Genomic DNA, 13,532 nt, shown 5'->3' on the forward strand with positions numbered 1-13,532 from the left:
TTCTAGTAATAAATCTAGGGCTTTTACTTGATTCGTCGTATTCAGGGTTAATGACAAGTATCAATGACAATAATTTGAATAATTCTAAGTTTTTTACTTTCTTTTTCAGTAATTAATCATATATTTCAAAGTTTACATTCTAAAATAATCTGTTTTGTTGCCATTTTTGTTGTTGGTTTTATTTATTGTAGTTCTGTCTCTTCAGTTTCTTATTTTCTTGTAAGACCATTAATATTTCTCAGTTCCTTGTAAACATGCTACCAATTTTTATGCATTTTGTGAAGAAAGTAGGATGGAACTTTAGGATGTGTTGATGGAACCCATATAGCCATAACTCAACCATTCCATCATGAACAGCTTACACCTCAAAAACAATAACTAATAGATGCATTAACACTTTAACTAAAAACTCAAAAACAAAGAAAGGGGGGTGCAAACACAATCAATTGGTCCCCAACACAACCTTATTGACACAATGTTGACACTGACGGGCATAAAGGTTAAAAAACAAAACATTTGAATTTTAGAAGACGACGGAAAAGAAAGATTGACAAATACAAAATTTCATAGCCGCAAGAGAGATAAAATCATAGCAAGACCTCATTTGGTCTTTCTATTTTACACAACCCGAATAGCTACGTTGAGTGCCGATCTTCGCCAATTGAAACGTAGAGAGTACCATATATTACGATAGAGAAGGGTTTTCTATGATAGCAAAGAAATTTCCTTGCTATTCGTTAGAGAGTTCGCCTTCTGTTCTCCTGGTAGAGAAACCAATTTCTGCTAAATTTTACCCTAATTCGGATTTTGTATTAGGAGTGCAGAAACGCATTTAGGTCTAATTATTAGTTACTTCTGATAGTTGATTACACTCACCAATTGTCAAGAAAACTTCATTTATCTCTTAATACTTCTGTTCTCCTGGTAGAGAAACCAATTTCTGCAAAATTTTACCCTAATTCGGATTTTGTATTAGGAGTGCAGAAACGCATGTAGGTCTAATTTTTAGTTACTTCTGATACTTGATTACACTCACCAATTGTCAAGAAAACTTCATTTATCTCTTAATACTTCTGTTTTCCTGGTAGACAAACCAATTTCTGCTAAATTTTACCCTAATTCGGATTTTGTATTAGGAGTGCAGAAACGCATTTAGGTCTAATTATTAGTTACTTCTGATAGTTGATTACACTCACCAATTGTCAAGAAAACTTCATTTATCTCTTAATACTTCTGTTCTCCTGGTAGACAAACCAATTTCTGCTAAATTTTACCCTAATTCGGATTTTGTATTAGGAGTGCAGAAACGCATGTAGGTCTAATTTTTAGTTACTTCTGATACTTGATTACACTCACCAATTGTCAAGAAAACTTCATTTATCTCTTAATACTTCTGTTCTCCTGGTAGAGAAACCAATTTCTGCTAAATTTTACCCTAATTCGGATTTTGTATTAGGAGTGCAGAAACGCATGTAGGTCTAATTATTAGTTACTTATGATAGTTGATTACACACCAATTGTCAAGAAAACTTCATTTATCTCTTAATACTTCTGTTCTCCTGGTAGACAAACCAATTTCTGCTAAATTTTACCCTAATTCGGATTTTGTATTAGGAGTGCAGAAACGCATGTAGGTCTAATTTTTAGTTACTTCTGATACTTGATTACACTCACCAATTGTCAAGAAAACTTAATTTATCTCTTAATACTTCTGTTCTCCTGGTAGATAAACCAATTTCTGCTAAATTTTACCCTAATTCGGATTTTGTATTAGGAGTGCAGAAACGCATGTAGGTCTAATTTTTAGTTACTTCTGATACTTGATTACACTCACCAATTGTCAAGAAAACTTCATTTATCTCGTAATACTTCTGTTCTCCTGGTGGACAAACTAATTTTTGCTAAATTTTACCCTAACTCGGATTTTGTATTAGGAGTGCAGAAACGCATGTAGGTCTAATTATTAGTTACTTCTGATAGTTGATTACACACCAATTGTCAAGAAAACTTCATTTATCTCTTAATAGTTCTGTTCTCCTGGTAGACAAACCAATTTCTGCTAAATTTTACCCTAATTGGGATTTTGTATTAGGAGTGCAGAAACGCATGTAGGTCTAATTATTAGTTACTTCTGATAGTTGATTACACTCACCAATTGTCAAGAAAACTTCATTTATCTCTTAACACTTCTGTTTTCCTGGTAGACAAACCAATTTCTGCTAAATTTTACCCCAATTCGGATTTTGTATTAGGAGTGCAGAAACGCATGTAGGTCTAATTTTTAGTTACTTCTGATAGTTGATTACACTCACCAATTGTCAAGAAAACTTCATTTATCTCTTAATACTTCTGTTTTCCTGGTAGACAAACCAATTTCTGCTAAATTTTACCCTAATTCGGATTTTGTATTAGGAGTGCAGAAACGCATTTAGGTCTAATTATTAGTTACTTCTGATAGTTGATTACACTCACCAATTGTCAAGAAAACTTCATTTATCTCTTAATACTTCTGTTCTCCTGGTAGACAAACCAATTTCTGCTAAATTTTACCCTAATTCGGATTTTGTATTAGGAGTGCAGAAACGCATGTAGGTCTAATTTTTAGTTACTTCTGATACTTGATTACACTCACCAATTGTCAAGAAAACTTCATTTATCTCTTAATACTTCTGTTCTCCTGGTAGAGAAACCAATTTCTGCTAAATTTTACCCTAATTCGGATTTTGTATTAGGAGTGCAGAAACGCATGTAGGTCTAATTATTAGTTACTTATGATAGTTGATTACACACCAATTGTCAAGAAAACTTCATTTATCTCTTAATACTTCTGTTCTCCTGGTAGACAAACCAATTTCTGCTAAATTTTACCCTAATTCGGATTTTGTATTAGGAGTGCAGAAACGCATGTAGGTCTAATTTTTAGTTACTTCTGATACTTGATTACACTCACCAATTGTCAAGAAAACTTAATTTATCTCTTAATACTTCTGTTCTCCTGGTAGATAAACCAATTTCTGCTAAATTTTACCCTAATTCGGATTTTGTATTAGGAGTGCAGAAACGCATGTAGGTCTAATTTTTAGTTACTTCTGATACTTGATTACACTCACCAATTGTCAAGAAAACTTCATTTATCTCGTAATACTTCTGTTCTCCTGGTGGACAAACTAATTTTTGCTAAATTTTACCCTAACTCGGATTTTGTATTAGGAGTGCAGAAACGCATGTAGGTCTAATTATTAGTTACTTCTGATAGTTGATTACACACCAATTGTCAAGAAAACTTCATTTATCTCTTAATAGTTCTGTTCTCCTGGTAGACAAACCAATTTCTGCTAAATTTTACCCTAATTGGGATTTTGTATTAGGAGTGCAGAAACGCATGTAGGTCTAATTATTAGTTACTTCTGATAGTTGATTACACTCACCAATTGTCAAGAAAACTTCATTTATCTCTTAACACTTCTGTTTTCCTGGTAGACAAACCAATTTCTGCTAAATTTTACCCCAATTCGGATTTTGTATTAGGAGTGCAGAAACGCATGTAGGTCTAATTTTTAGTTACTTCTGATAGTTGATTACACTCACCAATTGTCAAGAAAACTTCATTTATCTCTTAATACTTCTGTTCTCCTGGTAGACAAACCAATTTCTGCTAACTTTTACCTTAACTCGAATTTTGTATTAGGAGTGCAGAGACGCATGTAGGTCTAATTTTTAGTTACTTCTGATACTTGATTACACTCACCAATTGTCAAGAAAACTTCATTTATCTCTTAATACTTCTGTTCTCCTGGTAGAGAAACCAATTTCTGCGAAATTTTACCTTAACTCGGATTTTGTATTGGGAGTGCAGAAACGCATGTAGGTCTAATTTTTAGTTACTTCTGATACTTGATTACACTCACCAATTGTCAAAAAAACTTCATTTATCTCTTAATACTTCTGTTCTCCTGGTAGAGAAACCAATTTCTGCTAAATTTTACCCTAATTCGGATTTTGTATTAGGAGTGCAGAAACGCATTTAGGTCTAATTTTTAGTTACTTCTGATACTTGATTACACTCACCAATTGTCAAGAAAACTTCATTTATCTCTTAATACTTCTGTTCTCCTGGTAGAGAAACCAATTTCTGCGAAATTTTACCCTAATTCGGATTTTGTATTAGGAGTGCAGAAACGCATTTAGGTCTAATTTTTAGTTACTTCTGATACTTGATTACACTCACCAATTGTCAAGAAAACTTCATTTATCTCTTAATACTTCTGTTCTCCTGGTAGAGAAACCAATTTCTGCAAAATTTTACCCTAATTCGGATTTTGTATTAGGAATGCATAAACGCATGTAGGTCTAATTTTTAGTTACTTCTGATACTTGATTACACTCACCAATTGTCAAGAAAACTTAATTTATCTCTTAATACTTCTGTTCTCCTGGTAGACAAACCAATTTCTGCTAACTTTTACCTTAACTCGAATTTTGTATTAGGAGTGCAGAGACGCATGTAGGTCTAATTTTTAGTTACTTCTGATAGTTGATTACACTCACCAATTGTCAAGAAAACTTAATTTATCTCTTAATACTTCTGTTCTCCTGGTAGACAAACCAATTTCTGCTAAATTTTACCTTAACTCGAATTTTGTATTAGGAGTGCAGAAACGCATGTAGGTCTAATTTTTAGTTACTTCTGATAGTTGATTACACTCACCAATTGTCAAGAAAACTTCATTTATCTCTTAATACTTCTGTTCTCCTGGTAGAGAAACCAATTTCTGCTAAATTTTACCCTAATTCGGATTTTGTATTAGGAGTGCAGAAACGCATGTAGGTCTAATTTTTAGTTACTTCTGATACTTGATTACACTCACCAATTGTCAAGAAAACTAAATTTATCTCGTAATACTTCTGCTCTCCTGGTTTACAAAAACCAATTTTTGCTAAATTTTACACAAACTCAGATTTTGTATTAGGAGTGCAGAAACGGGAGGAGGTACATTTTAGTTACTGAGTACATTCCCTCAAGAAAACTTAGTTTACCCTTGTTGCTTTTGTGCTCCTGGTAGAACTACTTTGTACTCAATTTTCACAGCATCCTTGACCAATTATTAAGCGATTTCTTACTTACCTTCTGTTCCCTCTGCATGTATTAGGAATGTTTTTAGTGGAAAAATAAAACAACAATATCTGGTTTAAGGTACGCTTTTACTTCTTACAGGATCAATAATGAATAAACATCCTTCATTGTAAAATTAAGGCATTTACTTACTCTCTCTCTAGAAAACTTTATTCGCAAAACATTTTTTGTATTAACAAGGTATTATTGTATATATTCTTCTTCTTCTTGTTGTAGCGCTACAAGAAGAAGAAGAAGAAGAAGGTATTATTAATATACTCATTAGTAAAAGTTAACCAACATCGGCTTCATCTACAATAATATATTATTAAATTATTTTACACTATTTATACGTTTCGCTATGTATAGTATATACTGTTATCATAAGATAATTAAAAAGAGATGGCATAACAAAATGACCTGCCCTCTTGTATTATAATAATTTCGATGAGCTTGCTACAAGTTTCTACCGAAAATATGTGGTTTATATAGGCGTACAAAGCAGGCTAAGACAGTACTACACTTTAATTTGGCATGGACACTAATTGATTTAGTTTTTTTTGTTTTTGACCATCCAGACTATGTTGAGCACTCCATTTTGTCGACGCATCTTTAACGATCACAAAAATAAATAAAAGCCGTAAATTCCGGCTTTGAGGTTTTACTACTACTTTTTGCGTAAATAGCGTTGCAAGCAGTCTTTGGTATATTCCTTATCTTAAGTACAAATAATGTATTATAAACTGCGTAATGTAGATTTATTGTTTGAACTTTATTGTTTTTTTGTGTTCTCGGCGTTGCTCTTGTAAATACAAAACCTTTTTTGTGACTGATTAAAACTCTTAAAGAGACTTGAACAACCGATTTCGGTTCCGACATATTTTCCTCAAAGAAACCAAACAAAAATATTGAACGTAAGACGCTCAACTTAAACAAAACTTACACTATAAAAAAGAAACAGACATTTACAGAAAAACCCGCCTGTTTTCATCACCATGTCGCTTTTCATTAAAATCTTCATTTTTTTGTTTTAATTTACACTCTACGACTGCTTTGCCCTGGTCACTCTCCTCCTCCAGTTACCGTGACCTCTCTAAAGATTGGATTTTCAGCTGGTAATGAGTTCTCCACATCTTTTCCGATTGTCGGCGTTTCGATCGGGCTGCTTTCCGGCGAGTTTTGCTCTTCCGTCGATTTTTCTGCGTTTTTTGTACCATCCTCTTGTTCTTCCTCTTCAAGAATTGTTTGAGACACCTCTTCGTTTGAGGAAGTACGGCTAGATGTGGTGAACTTTTCAGGCATCTTGCTGATATCCTACAAGAAAAATATATAAAATGATTAAGTGAAAAAAGAGGAAGAAAAAAATTAGAAACAATGGTCTAGTTTACACCGTTAGTTGTAACTTCTTGCGGTACAGGGGAACTACAAGGGAGGATGTTTTTGGATAGGAAATTTAATGAGGATTCCAAAAATGTACTTAAAACACTCATTTTGTCACTCCAAGTGGGTTTTACAGGCGATTTTGTCCCTAGCTGTCCTTTCAAACTGCGTTTCTGGTAGTTCAAAGTTTGACACCGCTTTTCTCCCTGACTGTACCAATTTTTTTGTGTTTTTCCAGGTTATTGGATAGGAAATTTAATGAGGATTTCAAAAATGTGCTTAAAACACTCATTTTGTCACTCCAAGTAAATTTTACAGGAAATTTTGCCCTGGCTCTCCTTTCAAACTGTGTTTCTGGTAGTTCAAAGTTTGACACCGCTTTTCTCCCTGATTGTACCAAATTTTTAGTGTTTTTCCATGTTTTTGGATAGGAAATTTAATGAGGATCCAAAAATGTGCTTAAAACACTCATTTTGTCACTCCAAGTGGGTTTTCCAGGCGATTTTGTCCCTAGCTGTCCTTTCAAACTGTGTTTCTGGTAGTTCAAAGTTTGACACCGCTTTTCTCCCTGATTGTACCAAATTTTTAGTGTTTTTCCATGTTTTTGGATAGGAAATTTAATGAGGATCCAAAAATGTGCTTAAAACACTCATTTTGTCACTCCAAGTGGGTTTTCCAGGCGATTTTGTCCCTAGCTGTCCTTTCAAACTGTGTTTCTGGTAGTTCAAAGTTTGACACCGCTTTTCTCCCTGACTGTACCAAATTTTTTAGTGTTTTTCCATGTTTTTGGATAGGAAATTTAATGAGGATTCCAAAAATGTGCTTAAAACACTCATTTTGTCATTCCAAGTGGGTTTTACAGGCAATTTTGTCTCTAGCTGTCCTTTCAAACTGTGTTTCTGGTAGTTCAAAGTTTGACACCGCTTTTCTCCCTGACTGTACCAATTTTTTTGTGTTTTTCCAGGTTATTGGATAGGAAATTTAATGAGGATTCCAAAAATGTGCCTAAACCACTCATTTTGTAACTCCAAGTGGGTTTTACAGGCGATTTTGTCCCTAGCTGTCCTTTCAAACTGTGTTTCTGGTAGTTCAAAGTTTCACACCGCTTTTCTTCCTGATTGTACCAAATTTTTAGTGTTTTTCCATGTTTTTGGATAGTAAATTTAATGAGGATTTCAAAAATGTGCTTAAAACACTCATTTTGTCATTCCAAGTGGGTTTTACAGGCGATTTTGTCTCTAGCTGTCCTTTCAAACTGGGTTTCTGGTAGTTCAAAGTTTGACACCGCTTTTCTCCCTGACTGTACCAAATTTTTAGTGTTTTTCCATGTTTTTGAATAGGAAATTTAATGAGGATTCCAAAAATGTGCTTAAAACACTCATTTTGTCATTCCAAGTGGGTTTTACAGTCGATTTTGTCCCTAGCTCTCCTTTCAAACTGTGTTTCTGGTAGTTCAAAGTTTGACACCGCTTTTCTCCCTGACTGTACCAAATTTTTTAGTGTTTTTCCATGTTTTTTGAAAGGAAATTTAATGAGGATTCCAAAAATGTACTTAAAACAGTCATTTTGTCATTCCAAGTAGGTTTTACAAGGCAATTTTGCCTTGGCTGTACATTCAAACTGGGTTTATGGTAGTTCAAAGTTTGACACCGCTTTTCTCCCTGATTGTACATTTTTAGTGTTTTTCCATGTTTTTGGATAGGAAATTTAATGAGGATTCCAAAAATGTGCTTAAAACACTCATTTTGTCATTCCAAGTGGGTTTTACAGGCAATTTTGTCTCTCGCTGTCCTTTCAAACTGGGTTTCTGGTAGTTCAAAGTTTGACACCGCTTTTCTCCCTGACTGTACCAAATTTTTTAGTGTTTTTTCATGTTTTTTTTGATAGGAAATTTAATAAGGATTCCAAAAATGTGCTTAAAACACTCATTTTCTCACGCCAAGTGAATTTTACAGGCAATTTTGCCCTGGCTCTCCTTTCAAACTGTGTTTCTGATAGTTCAAAGTTTGACACCGCTTTTCTCCCTGACTGTACCAAATTTTTTAGTGTTTTTCCATGTTTTTGGATAGGAAATTTAATGAGGATTCCAAAAATGTGCTTAAAACACTCATTTTGTCATTCCAAGTGAATTTTACAGGCAATTTCGTCTCTAGCTCTCCTTTCAAACTGGGTTTCTGGTAGTTTAAAGTTTGACACCGCTTTTCTCCATGACTGTACCAAATTTTTAGTATTTTTCCATGTTTTTGAATAGGAAATTTAATGAGGATTCCAAAAATGTGCTTAAAACACTCATTTTGTCACTCCAAGTGGGTTTTACAAGGCAATTTTGCCCTGGCTGTACATTCAAACTGGGTTTATGGTAGTTCAAAGTTTGACACCGCTTTTCTCCATGACTGTACCAATTTTTGTAGTGTTTATTCAGGTTATTGAATAGAAAATTTATTTTTTTTTCTTTTTTTTTTTTCAAAGGTGAGTGTATTTTGTATGTTATTTTACATTTGTATATGCATGTTTAAGTTTTATCCCTAAGTGTTTGTAGGAATTATTTAAGATGACCTGCTGCGCATACATTTCATGTGTATTGTGGTTAAAAAATCTAAATCTAAATCATCAAACTCTCTATGTAAATGGCATTACTTTAGGTGCTGACGGCCAACCTGTATCGCAAGACAATATTCTAATAAAATAATGAACTTTTTGAGGATAATATCTGAAGAACTGGCTCACCGAATTATAATTCGAAAACACCAAACCTGGGATACATATCAAAACGACCAATAAACCATTAGCCGAAACAAATATAAAAATGTGTTATGTTATATTTCTTCGAGAAGGTTCAGTCCAAGCCAAAAACACTATAAGAAACCAAGAAAAGTAATTCATACCTGTGCTCTTACTGAAGCTCCTCCATCAGGCGACCCACCATCTTCTCCGCATGGTCGCAGCACTAGATACAGTAACAGATCTGAGAGAGAAATTATGCCTATGACTTTGTCTTCTTCATTGACCACCACTAGCCTATGAACCTGAAATTTCGAAACATTGCAACATTCAATCGAAACGAAATAAATCAAAATCACTTACCTCTGCCCTAACAATTTTCTCCATCACATTAAACAAAGTTTCGTCTAATTTACAATTATGTACACCCTCAAACCACTCGTTCCGGTGCTCGTTCGCCTTTTTTAATGATACATCTAAATCGTTATAAGTTTTCTCCGCGGCTAGATTCTATATATAAACAAGAAATGTTTTAGAAATTAACGATGTTAAGAAGTGATATGGTGACTTACAATAACATCAAATTTGGCATAAATATCCACCAATCTTCCTTCGGGATCGACAATCGGTAAAGCTGACACTCGCCTCTCCACAAACTTTTTTAATGCTAGAATAATTGAGGTGTCTTCGCTGGCGGTCTCGATGTTTTCATAACTCCCGATTTTCAGTTCTCTCAGGGTTTTATTCATGTAACTAGGTTTTGGTAATTCATTTATCTGAAAATAACGCAAAATAGTATAACAAGCTTCAGAAAATGGTAGTTTTCCTATTCAGTGTGCAAAGTTATGTTTTCCCACACGCGAAAGCAGTTAGACGAACGACGCGAAGCGGAGTTCGTATAAGCTTCAAGTGCGGGAAAACTACTTTGCACACGTGTTAGGAACAATATTTTTTATACGAGTAAAATATCTATACATTTTGTTTTTAATTTTTATTGATATTAAAAACAACAACTTATAACTATTTATTGTTATTAACAACATTAATGTTAAATGTACAGTTGGTCGCGTTTTTTAAATTGATCGCAGATTGAGCAACTGAAGGTAAAATACTGGTACTTGGAACTGCTTCACTTTCTTTAGGATTGAAGGTCAGAATTTTGTTACTTAATCCTTTTTTATAACTTGTGGATTCATCAATGTATTCTTCAGCTACCGTAGTCGATTTCCAACCCCCCAAGCGTTTTATGTCAGTGATTCCTTCTCCAGAATCGGCCAGGAACGTTGCCGATGATCGACGATAACTGTGCCCTGTGTAGAGTTCTGGATTTGGCAACTTCAAAAAAATTGCTATTTCAGAAGGCATTTTTCCAAAACTGTTTACTCCAACACTTTGCGAAAAACATTTACCCTTTCTGTAAACTAGGAAAAAACGATTGTTTGACTTTTTTGGACGTAGGCCGGTGTATCTTCTGTACAGTTGCAGGTAGGTTCCGTTATGAACTTCTTCTGATATTATAAAGTTTCTTGCTGTATGATTTTTGGAATCCCTAATTTTAACAATTATGAGGTTTCCTTTGTCTTCAATATCTGTAGTGGTTAAATTGGCTAGCTCTTCCCTTCGACATGCACCAGCAAGTCCGAATATAGTGGCAACTTTAATTAACAGGTAAATTTCATCTGGTGCGGAGTTCATAAAACTGAATATTTCTTCTTTTGTAAAAATTTTCGCCTTTTTAGGTTTAAAACCAACATTCTGCTTTTTCAGAAATGCAGTGAGCTTATAAAATTCACCGATATCGATGTCTCTTTTTATGTTTATTACATTTTTGAGCATTGAATACTTTGACCACATTGTGTTAGGTTTGAATTCTTTGCTTAAAGTAACAAAATACGCTAAAAGTACCTCTTCCTTTAAGGTTTTTATCCCCTTTTGTTCGCACCATTGGGTAAACAACTCGTACTGTTTCTCGTATTTTTCTCGCGATTTGAGAGGCAGCAATTGCAAACTAGCCATGTTGGCGGCTTTTAGAACATCTTCCGGAAGTTCATCTTCAGTGATATCCATTATTAAAATAGTTTTTTTAACTTAAATAAGTAAGAATAAACACTGTTGTAGACTTTAAATTGCATATAAATGCGTTGTTTGACAATGAGCTTTGGTTTCTAAGGAAACAAGCCTCATTTTCAAAGACAGAAAAAAGTCGTGTTTTTTATATGAAACCCCTGAATATTATTACATTTTTGAATTCTACGCAAAATTCTAAGCAGATTTTATGTATAATAGTCTATATAAAACCACTGTTGCAAGGTATAATCAGCATTTTAAAAAGTGTGCGGGAAAGTGCCACTTTGCACACACTTTTACGTATGCAAAGTAGCTTATTTGCAAACATTCGTAGAAAAAATAGTTAATATGTAAATCAAACATTTTGAAGAAAGTTGTAGCAGTAATTGACCACCTAAGCAAAATTTAAGCAAAGTATGTTGAAAAAATAACTACTAGAAGAATTCGAAACCGTTTAAATCCTAATTTTTGCATTAACAAATATATTGATATAAACTGCTCGTCAAAAAGAATGGGACAGCAACATTTTTGGTCTTTTTTGAGCGGCTGTATCTTCAAATTGAGTCACTCGATTTTAATCATTTTTTGAGGATTAAAAGTTATTTTCTTTCTCTTTCTGATGGCCTAAATGATCTGTTTGAAAGTTGTCACGGATTCGAGTATACAGGGTATTACTGAGTCAAAAAATGAAAAATTTGTTCTAAAGCCATTTTTCGCAAAAATATTTTTTTGGATTTCACAATAACCTTAATCGAGTCTTAAAAATTAACATGTTCCGAGGGGTAAATCGCTGAGTACAGTTTTGTACACTAATTCCTAATATGCCAATAATGTCCACTAATTCCTTGTAATGCCCAGTAATTCCTGATAACTCCCAATAACTAACCTAACCTAACAATACCCACTAATTTTCTGAATAACCACGACTGAACGAACCTTTTTTAATTAAAAAAATAAAAATAAGAAAATATGCGTGCAACGATTTAACCGAAAGTAGATATCAACTGCTGCTTAGTTTAAATGGGACACGTTGTATATTAGTGCATTTTCGGATTCTACGTCAAATTCATTAATGTCATACACTTTTCTGTATCCGTTTCTGAGATATTTACCGTTCTATGTGAAATTTAATATTGTCAGTCTCCAAAACAATAATTTTAATTTATGCATATCAAGGAACGTTTTTTTCTTGGTTTTTGTGTTTTGTCGTGTTATACAAGAGAAGAAAAACGATAAGATATATTATACAGGATGGTTAAAAAAGAGTTCAAGACGTCAGTTCTAAAAAAGACGTTTTCCAAATTAAACACTCCTTATTCTTATAACTTTGTCTGATTTTCTGTTCAAAATTAAGGTAACTTTGTATTAGGTCACTTATTTAAAAAAAATATTTTTTAAATTGATACATTGAACCACCCTGTAACTGTCAAAATAGCCGAGTTATTGAAGGTCAAAGTAGTAGCTGTTAAATTCAGTCAAAACTATCAAAACGACTCGTTTATTTGCAATACTTTGTATAGACTTTTAAATGTCAATGGATAGAAAATATTATGGGCTTTCCAAAGCTAACTAAACGTTTTTCTTGACTGTAACCACTCTAACTTCTTTAAGGGATTTTTCTTTAAATCGGTCAGGTACGACTGATATTTGGCACAAACCTAGCACAGTGAGTGTCAAATTTAGAGCCGTAGCAAAACTGTAGAAATAAAATCATTAAAGTCGATTTTCGCTTGCGCGAAGTGGCCAACATAACGCAAAACCCATTTGGAATAGTGGTGGTGTTTCAGGCAAATTTGATCCTTACGAATATTGTCATTTTCAAAATCGGTTTTTCAAGAAATTTCTATGCATTACATCGTAGTAGACCTAGTAGCTCATGTAACCGTGATTTTTTTATTTTCCAGGGTCAAATTAGCCCTAACCAGTCAAAAAGTGTTTCTGGGGCACCCTGTCTGTGAACCGTAAATAACACGCGTATTTGTAACACTTTGTATATACTTTTATATGTCGATAAACAGCCAATGAAATGAGCTTTATATTGACGTAGAAAAGTCGGTTGGTTAGTGGTACCGTTTAGCCACTAGAGGGCGTCAACTTTGACCAATTTTTTTTGGTGTATCCTTTAGTTTAATATTCAAAAACCCGCTTAATTGCACTATTTTGCTAGAGTTTTATACGTCAATGGAGAGCCAATTGACTGACCTTTCTAAAAAGCTCCCAACATGGATTGATAGGTTAGACGGTTTGGCCG

General features: G+C 33.8%; 1 protein-coding gene across 3 annotated transcripts in view; it reads right to left on the reverse strand.

Annotated features, from left to right (window-relative positions):
• Nucleotides 1-5,183: 5,183 nt before the first annotated feature.
• The window catches only part of SNF4Agamma (SNF4/AMP-activated protein kinase gamma subunit), a 161,041-nt gene continuing 152,692 nt past the window's right edge, over nt 5,184-13,532 (reverse strand). For all 3 annotated transcript variants that reach the window (XM_081974127.1, XM_081974125.1, XM_081974126.1), the window contains exons 15-18: nt 9,787-9,990; nt 9,578-9,724; nt 9,379-9,519; nt 5,184-6,427 (exon numbers count right to left, since the gene is read on the reverse strand). In XM_081974127.1, the coding sequence (XP_081830253.1) occupies nt 6,176-6,427; nt 9,379-9,519; nt 9,578-9,724; nt 9,787-9,990 (744 nt within the window). In that variant the 3' untranslated portion in view covers nt 5,184-6,175. The remainder of the gene's footprint in view (nt 6,428-9,378; nt 9,520-9,577; nt 9,725-9,786; nt 9,991-13,532) is intronic.

This window comes from Ips typographus, linkage group LG2 (assembly GCF_016097725.1).
Source record: "Ips typographus isolate SLU linkage group LG2, UJ_Ityp_2.0, whole genome shotgun sequence".
NCBI classification, from domain to species: Eukaryota; Metazoa; Arthropoda; class Insecta; order Coleoptera; family Curculionidae; genus Ips; species Ips typographus.